Source organism: Herpailurus yagouaroundi, unplaced genomic scaffold (genome assembly GCF_014898765.1).
Source record: "Herpailurus yagouaroundi ecotype Mexico unplaced genomic scaffold, PumYag 28, whole genome shotgun sequence".
Classification (NCBI taxonomy): domain Eukaryota; kingdom Metazoa; phylum Chordata; class Mammalia; order Carnivora; family Felidae; genus Herpailurus; species Herpailurus yagouaroundi.
The window spans coordinates 14800181-14817591 of NW_024412376.1; the positions used below are offsets into that span (position 1 = coordinate 14800181).

General features: G+C 46.4%; 1 protein-coding gene across 3 annotated transcripts in view; it reads left to right on the plus strand.

The window, feature by feature from the left end:
- GATA4 (GATA binding protein 4) overlaps positions 1-13933 on the plus strand; it is an 83047-nt gene extending 69114 nt beyond the window's left edge. For 2 of the 3 annotated variants that reach the window (XM_040469966.1, XM_040469957.1), the window contains exons 3-7: positions 3645-3814; positions 5542-5667; positions 8798-8885; positions 10758-10906; positions 12140-13933. In XM_040469966.1, coding sequence (XP_040325900.1) covers positions 3645-3814; positions 5542-5667; positions 8798-8885; positions 10758-10906; positions 12140-12322 — 716 coding nt within the window. In that variant the 3' untranslated portion in view covers positions 12323-13933. The remainder of the gene's footprint in view (positions 1-3644; positions 3815-5541; positions 5668-8797; positions 8886-10757; positions 10907-12139) is intronic. The other variant, XM_040469976.1, reaches the window with a different exon arrangement.
- Positions 13934-17411: the final 3478 nt, after the last annotated feature.

Sequence of the window (17411 nt, forward strand, 5' to 3'; positions counted from 1 at the left end):
ATGGGTATTGAGGAGGGCATCTTTTGGGATGAGCACTGGGTGTTGTATGGAAACCAATTTGACAATAAATTTCATATATTTAATTAATTTAAAAAATGTCATATATTTAATTAAAAAAATTTTTAAAAAATAAAATAAAAGAAAGAAAGAAAAGCCCATATCATAATAACTGGCCCAAGAAAAACTTCCTTCCTGGTGGGCTTAGCTGCCCTCACAATGGATATGGCATTTTGTGTATTGCATTTTTCATTTAACATGCAGGGTAAGCCTTTTCCTTTATTGTTACATTGTCTTTGCAATAATCATCTAAAATTTTATAACATCTTACTGAGTAGCTTGGATGGTACAAGACTTTCTGGTAGAAAATATGGAAATCTCTGTAGATTTGGAGGTGTAGTGGATTGTAGAGAGACATGGGATGGGATGTCTGAGAGCATATCTTTAGGAAGCATGGCCTTGACCTCCTATCCATTCTCTTCCTTTGGCGACCGTTGTTAACACCTGACCCTTCAATCTGCGTCTGACTTCTGCATTTCCTACCCTAGGCAAGAAGTATTTGCCATCCAAATCCCCAATTAGGTTAAGGTATGTTCTGAATACGAGTTGAATAATATTGTTACCCATTATCGGTATTTTGGCTCAATTTGCCCAACTAGGTTATTAGCCTTCTGAGAATAAGTTTCCCTCTTAGCATCTGTGACATCTATCAGAGGGCTTAAAAAGCCGATGCTCAGTAAACATTTGTTGGTGGTAAATACGTTATTTGCCAACCTCCAGTGCCTTTCCCTGGCTAGTAAAATAGTTGCTCAAGTGTGTAACCAATTCTGTGAGGCAAATGTGAAGGAATTTCTAAGGCAAACTTTTGTGTTGGGGTCTCAATGCAGCATAAGGCCAGTAACCACCACCCAAGAGACCTATAATTTCAAGGATGGTTCCTTCAATGAGATTCTGTCCCTGCATGTAATACCTTAAGTGTGATGAGAAGAGGACATCTCCCCTCCAAAAGAGAGAACAGATTATGAGATTTTTGTCTGTAGAGGCTTCTTTAGATAAACTAAAACATAGGAAAGAAGCTGGTTTGCCTATCTTTAAAAGGAGGAGAGTGCATCTTTATCTGTGAGAGCTGCATACTGGAATATTTATGAGCGAAATGGTAGAATGTCTGGGATTTTCTTTAGTTATACAAGACGGAGAAAAGTCAGTAGAGAGATACATGAGACCAGACTGGCCACAGCTTGTTGGAAGCTGGCTGATGATTAAATAAGAGTTCGTTCTGTCCACTTTGGAGTATGTTTAGCTCTTTCCGTGATAAAAAAAAAAAAAAAATAGAGTAAGAGGGTTGCATTAGGTTTGGACTGGAAAAATGATCTAGAAAAGTCCTCCACTCCCAAGGCATGGTTTAGGCTAGACGACTGTCTTGGTTCAATTGTGAGGCTGTAGCGCCATCTAGTGTTTACAGCAGATCCCCACCAAAAGGATGACATTGCCAAAGCCCCTCCTTGTTCGAAGGTCCTTCTGTGAACTCCCTTGGCCTTCCCAGTTCCCTTGTGGGAAGGCCTGGGCCAAAGGAACAGGGTTTACTGGCTCAGGGCAAGGTCAGCACATGCCAGTTTGCAGGTGGTGGTGGCTGTGATGGCGGTGATGGTAGTGAGGGTGGTGTGCGGGCTCATTGCTTGCCTCCCCCAGGCATGGGGAAGCAAACTGTGGACAACAGTTGCCGTTTTGTGTGTGGCTCTGAAAGCAGGTGACCTTGCTGGAGGGTTCTCAGTGTGACCCAGGTGCAAAAATAGCCTCTCGTGACTGTGTGTGCTCAGCTCCCTGGCTTGAGCAAATAGCCCCTCACACCTGCACATTGTTGACTCGTTGTGGACACACAGCTGCTTGTTTGCAGGTGCAAATGACTGTTTGTATACCCAGACTTGAGGAGAGGGCCCCCCCACCATGCTCTTCTTCAGCCCGCATTCCCTTAGAGCAAGTAGCTGGGCCACAGAGCTAGAGAATGTGGGATCTTAAACCTCAGTGCTAGGTCCTCGTGGAGGGAGAGCTCTTAAAAACCCTCCCTTCCAAATATCCCCCCGTTACTAGAGAAGATCCCACTCCCACTCTGGAGGTAGGACAAGAACTACCCTAATACCAGGGTAGCTGTACTTAGGGATGAAAAATCGGGATAGGATGTAAAATATTTTTCAAAATAGGAAGCAGGTACATGGAGTCAGAGAGACTTCTGGAAGTTCTGAGCCAGGCTTTATACAGATCATAGGGAATAAGAAGCCCACCCCAGCCTATCTCACCAGGGCAACTGAAATGGGCAGGAGTGAAATTTGTCGATTGTCAGATTCTGTAGACCTGGACGGTAAAGATGGTGATGTAGCGGGTTTGTCAACGACTGCAGGAGACTGACCATGATGGCAACATGACCGTGGGACTGTGAGCAACACTAAGTCACAGTTGCTTGCAGTGCGGGCCTTCATTTTATGCAGTAGGCAGGAAAACATGTCAGACCAGGATACAGCATATCAAACAGATACTGAAATGATGAAATGATGAAAATGATTTCAAAATTTCAAAAAATGTAGTCCCTTTGGTTCAGTAATTCTACTTCTAGGGGAGCACCCTAAAAGAATAAGCAGAAATGCTAAGATTTGTGCACCAAATGAGCTGTGTTTACAAAACAAAAATCGGAAGCTGGATAGTGATTGAGTAAAAGTTTAATAATAATAAAAAAGGATGGCACATTTGTATGATGGATAATATACTGTGCTAAATGAGTTTACGAAGAATTTTTAAAAACTTTCATGTGTTTTGTTTTATTAGAGAGAGAGCAAGAGCAGGGGAGAGGGGCAGAGGGAGAGAGAGAAAGAAGAGAGGAGAGAGAGAGAGAGAGAGAGAGAGAGAGAGAGAGAGAATCCAAAGCAGGCTTACACCCAGCACAGAGCCTAACGAGGGGCTCAATTCCATGACCCTGGGATCATGACCTGAGCTGAAACCAATAGTTGGACGCTTAACTGACTGAGCCACCCAGGCACCCCAAGTTTATGAAGAATGTCTAATGTGGGAAATGCCTTGGTATTAAGTGAAAACAGTTGGCTCAAAATTATATAGCTTGACCTGGACTAGGCACAAATATACGTCAATATATAAAGTACTGCAAAGGATATAATAGAACAAAATGTTAATAACACTGGTGATCTTGCAGTCATAGGATTACAGATGATTTGTATTTTCTTTACACATTTTATTTTCTAATTTCCCAGAGTATATATATATTTTTTTCATTGAAATGGAAAGGGATCTCCATTTTGAAGGGAAAAGTGAGGAAAAAGGTCTGGGCAGAATTCAGTGTTGGGTGAGACCTTCAGGGATACAGGCTCTGAAAGAGAGATAGGGACGAAAATCCAGGCTGCCGGTGGTCGCGGCCCGACCTTTATTTTTCTCGTGACTGGGGAGAGCCTTTTGATGTCTGGGATGCCCGGGAGTAAAACTGTCCACTCCAGGGGTTGAGGCCAGAGTCAGGAAATGGGAGGCAGCCTGAGGTGATCCATGTCTTTACTTCTTGCAAGGAAAAGACATTATTTCTAGATTTCCCAATGTAAGATTTCTGGGCCCCAACAAAGAATGAATCCTCTGTGTTACTCTCCACCCAGTAGACATGTTTGATGACTTCTCAGAAGGCAGAGAGTGTGTCAACTGTGGGGCCATGTCCACCCCGCTCTGGAGGCGCGACGGGACGGGGCATTACCTGTGCAACGCCTGCGGCCTCTACCACAAGATGAACGGCATCAACCGGCCCCTTATCAAGCCCCAGCGCCGGCTGGTAAGCAAGTGCCCGGCTCCTCGAGTCTGCCCTTCCCTCCTCCTCTTGGCCCCCGGCTTTCGGGCTCACACTTAGGTGGGAAATGCCTAGGTTTTGAATTCTGGACTTCGAGTCGTGTTTGTTTGTTTAAGTTTATTTATTTATTTTTGAGGGAGACAGAGACAGCAGGAGTGGGGGAGGGGCAGAGAGAGAGAGAGAGAGAGAGAGAGAGGGAGTGAGAGGGAGGGAGGGAAGGAGGGAGAGAGAGAATCCTAAGCAGGTTTTGCTCTGTCCGCACACAGCTGATGCAGGGCTGGAACTCACGTAAGGGTGAGGTCATGACCTGAGCTGAAACCAGGAGTCAGGCGCCCAACTGACTGAGCCACCCAGGCGCCCCTTTCAAGTCCTCTTGAAAAGGAAGCGGGTTGAGGAGTTGGGTGGGTGGTTGGCAACATAGTAATGTCTCATCCCTTTAGAGTGTGTTTAGCTACGAGGATGTTCCAGACCATCTACTTTAACACCTTAATTACGCAGAAGTGAAAAGTGAGGCTCAGAAAAGCTAACAGCCTTGCCCACGGTCACATGGCTACTGAGTCTCCTATCTGGAACCAGAGCCCAGGTTTCCTTGTTCCCAGTCCAGCCTTGCCTCCTACATCTCCTGTTTTCTCATCTATCCCATGAACAAGGTGGACTCTTCCTTACCCTGTTTCAACTGATCAGTTGATAAAACCCAAAGCCCAGGGGGATTAAGCAGGGTGTATCAGGCCCCCTGGCTGGAAAAGTGTTTGTAATGGGGTTTTTGGCTCGTGGCTCCATGGTCTTTTCTAGTAGAATTTTCTTTTGACCAACACAAACTAGCTTTCGTGTATATTAGGAAGGGAGAAATAGAGGGGTTAAGTCCTGATGCTTCCCTTTCTCTCTGGTCACAAGGCCCATTCAGTCTTTGATGTATTCAAATACAGTAATTGTTCACCCACCACCCATGGCTGGTACTGGAAGCCCACATTTATTCTACTTTTGAGAAAAGCTTTTCTGCCTTCAGTGCCCAGTGCTTGCTGGGGTCTTTGATGAATGACTGATAATGCCACTAATGCTACAGTTACGAAAAGAATTCACTCTACTTCTCCTACAGCTGAAGTCCTTGTTCTCATTCACCACCCCGCCCCTAGGCTCTTTTTTTTTTCTTTTTTTTTTAATGTTTTTTTTTATTTTTGGGAGAGAGGAACAGAAGAGAGAGTGGGAGACACAGAATCTGAAGCAGGCTCCAGGCTCTGAGCTGTCAGCACAGAGCCTGGTGTGGGGCTCGAACCCACGGACCGTGAGATCATGACCTGAGCCGAAGTTGACCGAGCCACCCAGGCGCCTCGTGCTCTGGGATTCTCTCTCTTTTTTTTTTTTAATGTTTGTTTATTTTTAGAGGAGAAACAGAGCTTGAGGGTCAGAGAGAGAGAGGGAGACACAGAATCTGAAGCAGGCTCCAGGCTCTGAGCTGTCAGCACAGAGCCTGGTGTGGGGCCCAAACCCACGAACTGTGAGATCATGACCTGAGCTGAAGGCGGACACAACCGACTGAGCCACCCAGGCCACCCCGGCCCCCCCCCCCCCCCGTGCTCTAGGATTCTTATATAGGGCTACGATGGCTGACCCTGCCACCCACTTAGGGCCAGCCCCTCGGTGCTCCCTGCGAAGTAGAAGCAGCAGCACTTGCCTTTTACTTGGACTTGAAGGGTTTGCCTTCTCTGTTGCAGTCTGCCTCCCGCCGAGTGGGCCTCTCCTGTGCCAACTGCCAGACCACCACCACCACCCTGTGGCGCCGCAACGCCGAGGGCGAGCCCGTGTGCAATGCCTGCGGCCTCTACATGAAGCTCCATGGCGTAAGTAACCCCACCGCCAGGCGGGGTGAGCGGCCTACCAGCGGCCACACGTTTGTTTCCGTTATTCACTTCTTACTTGTCTTCCAACTTTAAGATCATAATCCATTTTTCCCTTCTTAGCAAAGAAACCTAGATTTAGAAGGGACCTTCCAGGCTGCGTTAGTCCGTTGGGGCTGCTGTAACAAAACACCACAGACTGGATGGCTTATAAACAACGGAAATTTATTTCCACATTCCTAGAGGCTGGAAGTCCAAGGTCAGGTGCCAGCATAGTCAAATGCTGGTATGGATTTGGGGAAATACTCTCCTATGTCATTGGTTTGCATGTGAATTACTGCAAGTATTCATTAGGAAATTAACCTCGTAGTTCTTATTAAGGACAAGAAACACACATATCTTTGATTTTGGCAGCTCTGCTTTGGGGAAAGTAGTCTATAAAACAATAAAAGAATCAGTACCTAATGATGTGTGAACTGTTTATTGCTGCGGTATTTGTAGTGGCAAAAACAAGAAACAGTCATAAAGCCTCCTAAAGGAATGGTTGACTAAACTATGGCACAAACTATAGTGTGAAATATTGTGCAGAAGTTTAAAAAATAATTAAGTCAGAGCCCTGTATCTTGACCTGGAGTAACAAAACACATTTGCAAAGTAATGTACATAGTATGACCCCTTACTATGGGAGTAAGGGTGAGTGAAACACACACACGGATACAGATGGGTGGGTGAATGAATACACACATACATACGTGTATAGATATGTACATGTGCACACCTGTTTGAGAATGTTTTAAAATGTAAGAAACATAACAGGCTGGTATTTCCATTGCCCCATGGGGACAGGATTGATGGTAGTGGAGTGGGAGGGGTTGTTACTAACTTAGTCTCATGAATCTAAGAAAAGATTCTTCATGAACATGAATTTTTTCATGTTTCCTTTCTTTTTTTTTTTTAAATTAGGTGTTTAGTTTGAATTCCAGTGTAGTTAACATACAATGTTACATTCAGTTTAGGTGTACAATATAGCGATTCAACAGTTCTATACATTGTTCACTGCTCATTGCGAGAAGTGTACCATGTTTTCTTATTATAGTGAGAAAAAAATAGCCAAAAATATACTTAAGAACATTCATAAGAAAATACACTTCCTTCTGCAAAGAAGTGTATCAAGGATGTTTGTTGAATCACTGTAATAGTGCAAATTGAGGGGAAAAAAACCTTCAGGAGGAAAATGGATAAAGAAATTCTAGTTCTTCAATAGAGGAATGGTAAAAGAAACTGATAAAGGAATATTATGCAGGTGTTAAACAGATTGTGTCCTCAAAAAAATTAAAAACAGAATTACCATATGACCCAGCAATCCCACTTCTGGGTGTATATCCAAAAAAGAATTGAAAGCAGAGTCTTGAACAGATACTTGTACCCTCATGTCCACAGCAGCAGTATTCATAAGAGCCAAATGTGAATGTAACCCAAGGGTCCATGGATGGATAAGTAAAATGTGGTCTGTCCACACAAGGGAATATTATCCAGCCTTTAAAAGGAAGTAAATTCTGACACATAGTACCAGATGGATGAACCTTGAAGTCATTATGCTAAGTGAAAGAAGCCAGTCACAAAAGGACAAATCTTGTACGATTCTACTCATATGAGGCACCCAGAGCTGCCAAACTCATAGAGACAGAAAGTAGAATGGAGGCTGCCATGGACCAAGGGGAGGGGGAAATGGGAAGTTAGTGTTTAACGGGTACAGAGTGTTAGTTTTGCAAGATGAGAAGTGTTCTGGAGGTGAACGGTGGTGATGACCGCACAACAATGTGAATATACTTAACGCAACTGGAAATGGTTAAGATGGTAAATTTTATGTTATGTGTATTTTACCATGATTGTTTTAAAACAAGTACTGAGGTTGGTGGGGATAAACATGAGGGCTGTATTTTTCTGAAGTCAGGATGGGCTTCAAGTGGGCCAAAGTGTGGGGCTGGGTGCTGGAGGGAGGAGAGGCTACTTCCCTCCAAAGGTTGAGGACCTCTCAGTTGACTAGAAGGCAGATTCAAGTTCACGTAATCTGATACCCTTCTCTCTTAACCATTCCAGGTTTAATCTCTCAAGTGGCAATTGCTTTCCTTCAGTATTTCAGGGATGGCCTTTATTAGTCCCATACAGGAGAAAAGCACAGATCAGGAACTAAAAGATTTGGGTTGGCCTGGCCTAAGAGAAACCAGCTGTGAGGAGGGCACATGTTTAAAAATACTAGAAAGATGACCCAGAAAGCCTGTTCCCCAGACACTTATTTAGGCATCTGTGAACGGTTCAGGAGCATGATGCTTGACAGTCACTGCTTGTTTATGAGAAGTCAGTGCTGTAAAAGTGTTGCCCATGGATAGTTTATCTCAGGACCTGGCCTCAGGGCCATCTCCCCAACATAATCTCTGGTTGCTCCCCACCACCCATGGAAACACTACGATTTGCTCCAACCAGACTCAGTGCAGTGCAGAGCTGCTCTATTTAGAGTGACTCCACATCTCAATTCACTGAGCTGCACCAGCTTCTGCCTATTTTCTTGGTATAATTATTAATAGCACCCCGTTTTCACTTTCACAGTGTCCTGATACTGCTGATAAACTAAAGGCTTTTGCACATACTGCTCCTGCTGCCTGAAATGCCTGCCTCTTGTCTACTCGACAGCCTCCCACAACTTAGGCATCACCTCCTCAGCGAAGCCTTCCTTGATGTGGTCATGTGCCTCTTCCCCTCCTCCCGGGCCGAGGACAGAGCTTAGTGTTTCTTTTCTGTTCCCCCACATCATCTATGAGTCTGGTTGTTTCCTACTTGTCTGTCTTTCCCAGTAAACTGTGAAGCTCTGGAAGAAAGGAATGGTGTCTTTAAGCTTCCATTTCTCCAGAGCTAGTATAGTACACAGCATATAGTACAGTATGCTAGTATATTTGAACAGCATTTGGTTTCTTTCTCAGCAGGAGCTCCAGGGGCTGATTCACTTAGTCCCAGCCCTAAGGTTTGTAGAGGAATTGCTTAGATGTTGCCTTCTCATAGTGTGAGTGCGTGTTTAAATAAGGTAGCAGATCACGTGCAAGTAGAAAACCGTATGTATTGACTTGTAACTCCCCAGGTCCCCAGGCCTCTTGCAATGCGGAAAGAGGGGATTCAAACCAGAAAACGGAAGCCCAAGAACCTTAATAAATCTAAGACACCAGCAGGTGAGTAAAAGCATTGTGTGTAATTATATTAAGAACTCAGTGGCCCTTGGAATATGTAAAAGTCATGTATTCTTAGTGGGTCAGCTCAGGCTACCAAGGCATAATGATAGCATTGTCCATCCCAGCTATTCAGTTTAGTCCCTGCGGCTGTTTCCAATTTTCCACTTTCTCTCCAGCTGCTTTTGGGGAGGGGTGCTTTTCCCGTATGCTCCTCCCCTCCCCAGTGTCCGTCCTCTCTCTGCCCGCAAAAGGGGTTCCCTACCTTTCGGGGCTTCTTGCTCCCCAAGTTCAGCTCTTCGTGTCGCGTACCTGCTGAATCCTGTGGTTCAGGTTGTGCAGATTGTTGTGTTAATCTCCCAATCAGTTTTCTAGGTGTGTAGGATGGTTTAGTGTTGGTCTGGCTGTATTTCATGGACGTGAGACACACAAAAAGCATCATCCCAGCTATTCAGGAGAGAATGATAACCCAGTGAAAAGTAACATCACCACGCAAAATTTTGGGAGCTTTTGAAGCAGGCTCAAATCAAGTTGCACAATTCTTTCCAGTTGCAAAGGCTGCACTGGGCCAGCTGGACCAGTTGTGGGCCAGAGAGAAAAAGAACATTACTGGTCCCTCCATCTTTGGTACTGCGGCCACTCAAGAACTCAGCTCCATTATGTTCTCTTTGAGATAACAGGGATCTAGGAGGACAGGGTTCCATTAATTTCAATCCACAGATTGATTTGTAAGCCAAAGTATAGTTAACATCATGTAGTACTTAGCATTCTAGAAAGCTGCTCTACAATTAGTATCTCCCTGGTCCTTAAAGACCCCCTTGAGACCAATTATCTGCATTTTACTAATGAGCAAACTGGGGCTCAGAGAAGGCAGTGACTTAACCAGAGTCATACAGCTGTGAGTGGATAGACTTGGACTTAAAACCCAGGTTTTTCCACTTCAAGCTCCATATCCTGTCCAGTATGCCACTTTGCCTTTTCAGTTTCTAGATTAAGAATGAGGACTACTTCTGCTCCTATCCAGAGCATTCCCTCTTCAGTACTGCTACCAAACCAAAGATTTCACTGGGAAATGCTGCAGTTGCAGAAAAAATAAATCGGCTGATCCAGTGGAAAGTTTATCTTCTAATCTAAGGCATGACAAACAGATAAATTTTCCTCGTCCACTACTGAGAACATGACCCAAGTCCTCCTTTCCCAGATTCAACCATGGCTTACTCCTTCTGGCAGTATATCTGATTAGGTATTTTATTTTAGATCTTATTTATTATTACATCTTATTTTCTGTGCCTCATGCCAGTGGTCTTCAGCCTTTCTCCCTGGGTCCACACTGTTTTAGAAGCACAGCACATTCCCCTAGGTAACTTCACCTCTTTACATGTTGCAGTGATAGAGCAAGCATTTGATTCAGGTGAGCAGGGCCCCCCTATCCAAAATTCCCAGTGTAGGGAGCTAGATTGGGCACCAAAACCTAATCTGAACAGACTCAGGCTATTTATAGTCTTTATTTATCCCATGTGTGAATATTCACATGTTTTGCTGTAGAACAATTAATGTGCTTAGTTACGGAGTATTGTCTCAGACTCCGCTGGGAGTATTCTATAATATACAGTATTAAAATCCAAAAACTTCTGAGTCCTGAAACATGTAGTTTCAAGGGTTTGAATAAGGGGTGGTGAGCCCGTCGCTTAAATTCTGATATTTTCAGTTGTCCCGTTTTGAGAATTGTCGCCCTGCCCTGATGAAGGGCCCTGCTTCATTCCCCAGCAAATAGAAATAAAGCTGTTAGCACAGACCTACCCTGGCTGTCTCAAAGGACCACCATCCTTTCGCCCCTGTCCCTGGTCTAGGTGTCCTGACTCTGCCTTATTTTAGGTCCCTCGGGTAGTGAGAGCCTTCCTCCCGCCACCAGTGCTTCCAGCAACTCCAGCAACGCAGCCACCAGCAGCAGCGAAGAGATGCGCCCCATCAAGACAGAGCCCGGGCTATCGGCCTACCATGGGCACAGCAGCTCCATGGCCCAGGTACGTCCCTGGGCGGGGAGATAGGGCTGCCTGTGGGATAGTACACCTCAGACCACCAGGTGGCTGGGTCAGCGCTGGAACACGCGCTTCAGCAGGGCCCCAGCAGGTGGCAGCAGGAGCCGCCTGGTGCCTTTGGGGTCCCACCTGAGGCCCTATAGGGGCTATCTGCACAAGGGTCTATTTCAGCACATCTGATCACATTACAGTGATTTGGACGTACAACTACAACAGACAGATGATTAGCAGCTCCTCTGTGCCAGGACCTTCAGAGACCAGGAGTGGGGAGGGACACATTATGGCACAGCCACAACCTGAATCAGACTGCATGCTTTGGGGGAGGGAGGTACAACTGTAGAAGGTTCTAGGAGGTGGCACATGGGCTTTCTGAGCAAGTCTGTCTCCTAAGTGAGAGGTGGTGTGACCTCTTTGAAGTTTGGGAGGGGATGGAAGAGGACCCTCCTGGCGTGGGCAGAGGTGTGGAAACTGTGGGGAGGGCAGGGTGGATGGGCAGGGGGTTGGTGAGGAGGTCACAGGCAGGCTGCCATTTAATGAGGGTCGGCTACAGGTCCAGCTTCACGTGTGTCCAGAAGATGAGTCAGTGGTCCTGTCCTTTCCCTCTTTCAAATATGATGGCATTCCTACTTCCCAACCCCTTCCCTCTTTGGTTCCCCTATCTGGGATTAGGGAAGTTCTGAGCTTGGTTACGGTTTCTAAGCAGTAATCAAGCTTGGTTACCGTTAACTCTGATCTGTCGTCTGCATGCACTTGAGGGAGTCTGTGTCCTAAAGAGCTTTTTACTGTCAGGGTAAAGAACCCGGGTCCCATAGGACCAGGAGAGCCAGGAACCTCTTCTGGGCGTGGATAAGATTGGCGTGGATCTGGATCACCTCTTCTGACAGTGATAAGATTGTGGAAGATGTCTCATGTAACTATCTGAGCCATCTGAGAAACCAGAATATCTACAAACCTCTACTGGGTCACAGTACTCAGAAGCTGGTGAATCACACAGACTCTTTGGTTCCCACAGCACAGGGGTTAGGAAAAACAGAGAGAAATGTTGCTTGGTGTCTTGTCCTGCCCTTGTCCTAGGGCCCTCTCCCCTCATCCCTTTCCTGGGGTGGGAGCCAGCTGGGGGACATCTGTGCACCAGGGCTCCCCTCTCCAGCCCAGACCTCTCCTCCTGAGCCCTCAGGAGTGATTCTGTTGAGCTCATCTTGCACTTTTTGTTTTCAGACGTTCTCAGTCAGTGCGATGTCTGGCCACGGGCCCTCCATCCACCCAGTCCTCTCGGCCCTGAAGCTCTCCCCACAAGGCTACGCATCTTCTGTCAGCCAGTCACCGCAGGCCAGCTCCAAGCAGGACCCTTGGAACAGCCTGGCCTTGGCTGACAGTCATGGGGACATAATCACTGCATAATGTCACCTCCTTCCCTCCTCAGATTTCGGCACAGACTTGGGACTTGGAGGACAGCAGAGATGAGGCTCTGGGCTCCCAGGGGCCAGCCTGCTCTGTTGGGGAATAACTCCAGAAGAACAACCGGGAAGAAACTTGAAGTTGACAATTTGGCTTAGGGGAAGTGGGTATTGGATTTTATTGGATGCCTTTTCAAGGGTAGGCGACTGGAAAGAACCCAGACTCTGATCTGGAAGAACCCACCCTTCACTACAAGCACATTTAAGTCCCTTCTGTGGAGTAAGAGACTTCTTTCTTATTTTCCGCCCTACCCCTCCCCTACAAGAGACGAGATACCTTTCTCCTCTGCCTTTCCACCACCGTGACCTAAGATGGTGGCTTTTCCATGGTGTTCCTAGCACCGGGGCTCTGAGGGTGGGTGAAGGCTCTGGGACCCCTGGTCCAGCCTGAATTTGGATGCGACAAGCCCCTCCGGGCAGCTGCTGCCCTTGTCCAGCACTCCCCCTTCAGGTTTGGCATACTCCTGCTTTCCTCAATACCGAATCTTGGCTCCTGAAACGTTGCGTATAGCGCCCATGCTACTGAGGGCTTCGTGGGGGAGATGGAGGAGAGGGCCACTTCACCCACTGCCACGTGTGGCTTGGGCAAAATTGCAACTAGGAACTTCGCTTCCCCCAAGTTCCTTTCCCTGACCCAAGGCTCAAGCCTCCGCTCCTTCTCCTCACCCCCAAAGCCTCTGAAAATAAAAATCCCTTCCACTGCTGAGTGATTCAGCTCTGCCTTCAGCTTGAACATGTCTCTCCCTCCACAAAACAAGAGCTTGGCAGCTTAGCCACACAGCAGCCTCCCCCATGCCTGTCCCCCCAAATCCTTCATCCACCCCTTCACACACAGGTGGATCCCAAGTAAGTACAAAAAAAGTTCTGCTGCTAAAGCGAGTTTGACAAACACTCACCTAAGACTTGAGATCCTTCAGAAGAGCGTGTCTGGTGGACACCAGCCCCGGGGGTGGGCAGGGGGTTTCTGTGAATTCTTGTGCTTGGATCTCGTGGACGACCCTCTTGTTCTGCGGAGCTGTGTCTCTTGTTCAGACAGCAGGCCGAGTTCCCCAGAAGACATCTGTCCAGGAGGCAAAAAGCTAGAGATCTTGCAACATACATTCAAAGCAAACAAACACAACATGACAAAAACTTAATGGAAAGACAACAACCGATAAGAGAAGACACTGAGGGTGGGCCTTGAGGGAGTGTCCGGCCCTTGTATTGTCCTGGAATTGGCCTTCTTCTCCTCTTCATATTGCTGTTTCTGCCCGAGATGCTGGAGCTCCTCGCAAAGACTTCTCCTTCCTCATCCTCATCGTCAACAGACCTGTAGCTGACTGTGGCCTTACCACATCTTCCCCCCAAATCCCCAGCTCCCAACCCCAAAATCCTACTGGCTGTAGCAGAGAATATTTTTAAACCAAGATTTTGTTTTAATCATCATTACGTTGCTTTCTTCCATGAAGGCCACCCTCATATACCTTCCCTGACCCACAAACCTGTTAACATTGTCTTAAGGTGAAATGGCTGTAAAATCAGTATTTAACTAATAAATTTATCTGTACTCCTCTTTTCCTTCTCCTCCCTCAGAAGTCATTACTGGGAGGTTCGATGCTGCCCTTTGCCAGGCAATCTTGAGCCACGGAGGCCCCTTCGCCGATCTGCTCACAGGCCGCATAAAATCGTTTTCTCCCTTCAGTCATTTATGGCAGTTGGCCAAGACTTCCTCTGTATGTGATGGTGGCTAGTGAAAAGAACACTCATCCCAGCCCTGCTACTGACTAGTTTGCGACTTTGACAGGTAACCTCTAGGCTTTGGTTTCCCAAGAGAGGGTTGGGCCAACCAGCCCTCAATTAATTAAAGTTCCTATGGCCCAACAGTTGTTGCCCAATGAAGGGAGCCATTTCTAGGGCTTTCCTCGGGGCCAGCAGGGGCTGGGGCATGGAGCAGAGTGCAGGGCAGTGGTCTGTCCAGCCCACCTGGTTTAAGACATGTCCTGGGGGGTCAACCTGAGTTGTTCTTGCCATCTTCCACTTCTCCTTTATGGTTTGGTCCAAGCAAGCTTCTAGAGAGGAGAGGAAATCTTCTCCTTTTTCCATTTGTCTTCACCATCTTCAGCTACAGAATTGCTTCATTGCTTCATCTTAAAAGCGGGGTGGGAGTGGGGGCAGTGGTCCTGAGGCCACCCTCTGACGCAGTACCTGTGGAATGGGACCCAGACAAGCAAACCTGCCCGCAGTCAGAACTGTTCATGGTGCCTTCTGCCTTCTCTCAACTGGCTTATGCCAAGCCCACTGGGCAACTGGTGGCCTTTGACCTTTCACAGCACCCGTGGTATTTTTGAGCAGGTAAGAAAAAAACGGAAACAACCATTATTTTACATAAAATCAGAAAAGCTCTTAAATTTGCTAAGGAATAGCCAAACCTATTAAATGTAGCTACCATTCAGAAAGACAAGGAGCAGATAACTAACAATTAAGAGTAACAAAAGAGATTCAAAGCCATAAATAAAACCTACCAGGATTTATGCTGGGAAGCACATGTTTTCTGACGATGAAGTCTCTGTTGAAGACATTTGCCACTTCTCTTTAGGAATGGCTTTCAGAACAGAATTGTATACAACACCGGATCAACCTCATTCCTTGTATAGTCATAACTTGGGCTTCATCCTAGTTGGTATAATCAAGCTAGATTCAGCCTCCTTGCTCACTGGACTTGGTTGCTTCCCCAAATCAAATCCATTCTCAGAGGAGGTCAAGTTATTACCAATCAGGATATTCTAAAGGATGCAATTCCCAGAGGGTCGGAAAGTGGCTTGTGTGGAAGGATTGGGGTGGGTGGGGGCCGGGGGGTTGGCCACTAGCAACGATGGTGTCATTAGAATAAGTGTCTGGCCTGGTGTGGTGAGTGAAGCAACAATACATGTGTCCAGGTTACAAAATCCTTCACATTCCCCTAGAGTCTCACCTCTTGCTATGACAAAACAGTCTTGTAATTTTTAATTATTTTTTATGTTATTATTTTTTAAGTGTGTTTATTTTGAGAGAGAGTGTGCATGCACGTGAATGGAGGATGGGCAGAGAGAGAGGAAGCAAGAGAGAGAATCCCAAGCAGGCTCCACACTGCCAGTTCAGAGCCCAACATGGGGCTCAATCCCATGACTCTGGGATCACAACCTGAGCCGAAATCAAGGGTTAAATGTTTGACCCACTGAGCCACCCAGGGGGCCTTATGATAAAACCTTTTGAAGCACAGTTTAAATTAATGGTGGGAGAGCATTAATCCTTAATATTTGACTTAAAAAAAATTTTTTTTTGAGAGAGAGTGTGAGCAGGGGTAGAGGGAGAGAGAGAATCTCAAGCAAGCTCCATGCTCAGCACAGAGCCTGATGTGGGGCTCAGTCTCACACCCCTGAGATCATGACCTGAGCCAACATCAAGAGTTGAACGTTTAACCGACTGAGCCACCCAGGCGCTCCCTTAATATTTGACTTTTGCATTCCTTTAGGGGAATGATTGGTAGCACATTTATCTGTGATTATACTTGACTTCAGTTGACAATAGTGAGAATACATTTATAGTCCCTGAACATGCACCTAATGGAGCTGGGGTAGAGGTTATTTGGATGAGCCTCCTACCCCTCGAGCCCCCAGAACTTGACATACATGAATACCGACTGCATGAGAAATAGCCATTTGGAAAGCTGCTTTTGGAGTGGAGGTGACTGTTTTTTGGCTTTTTAATCATTTTCTGACATTGGAGGCTAATCTTCAGATTGTATCCTTGGCTTGCTTGAAGCTAGACCACCAAAATGCCATGTCATAACACAGGTTTAAATCATCCCATCACCAAGGATCAGCCTCAGAGCTTCAGGGTTTAGCCTGGGAAGTGGAATCAGTCTTGTCCAGCTCTCCTGCCTCCTGGGCACTTGCTTTCATTTCACTCTTGGCCTCCTGGAGAGTGCTGGCCCGAGTGTGATTCTTATCTCCCCTCCAGTGGCTGTGGCATGGCATTTGCAAACAGACTAGTCTGTAACAAGGAGAATTAAATAATCCAAGCAAAGGTGACATTAAAACAGACCTGGTTTTTCAAAGTCAGTTTTCTTTTGGTCTGTGTGTTGCTTGTTCACTCTTCTGGCTGAAGCCTGGGAGATTTACAGAGGTGATTGATAGCTGTGTTATGGGTTACCAGGAACAGAGGAATCCGAAAAAGCCTGCAAGGCACCCACAGCTCCTGGGCCCAGGCTGTAGAAGTGATTGAAGGCTCCAACTGGGGAGGTCTTCAGATGGATGCGAACAGGGAGCTTTTCCTCCTGAGTGAAGGGTGATAAATGAGATGTCCCCCCACCCCTGCACCCTGCACGCTCCAACCCCTCCCTGCTCTCTGGTGATTGTCTTGTCTTGTACAGCTGTGGTCGCCCTGGTTCACCTGAGAAACAAAGATGTGACTTCCTCCACCCTGGGTTTAGAAGAGGTTTTTTTAAACAGTTGCACCTGCTCTTCTCATCACTGAGCAGTGGAGGTTTCTAAGCAGTGAATTTCTGATTGCAAGCGGTTCAGAAGCAGCTCAGTAGTAGTAAACAGTACTAGTGGATAACTCTAGTAGACCCCTCTTACAATGACTTGTCTCTTGTGCTGCCTCTTTAAGATGGATTTGCTCAAATGAAATGGATTGTAATTAGAGATGTGAAAACACTTAGATTCGCCATTCCTCCCTTGTTCTTTTCCTTAGAACGCAAATAAAAAATCGAAAATATCTGTTATTCCTAGGGTTCTTGATAACCTGAGACGTTTGAGTTGGGGCACAGATGTAGTAAGAAAAGACTGACATAAGAGAATTCTAAACAGGCGTACAAGCAGGATTCTCTGCCAAAGTGATAGGCAATGCCGTTTCGTATGCTTTTCATCCTAAAGGCTTTTCATTGCTGTATTATCCCAAGCACCCCCCAGCACTGCTGTAGTGATGGGGGTTAGAAACACTTTTAGGAATCCACCTGTTTTCTCCCTGTCTCTCTGACATCCTTGACAGTAGCTTCATGGTGTAGCTCACCT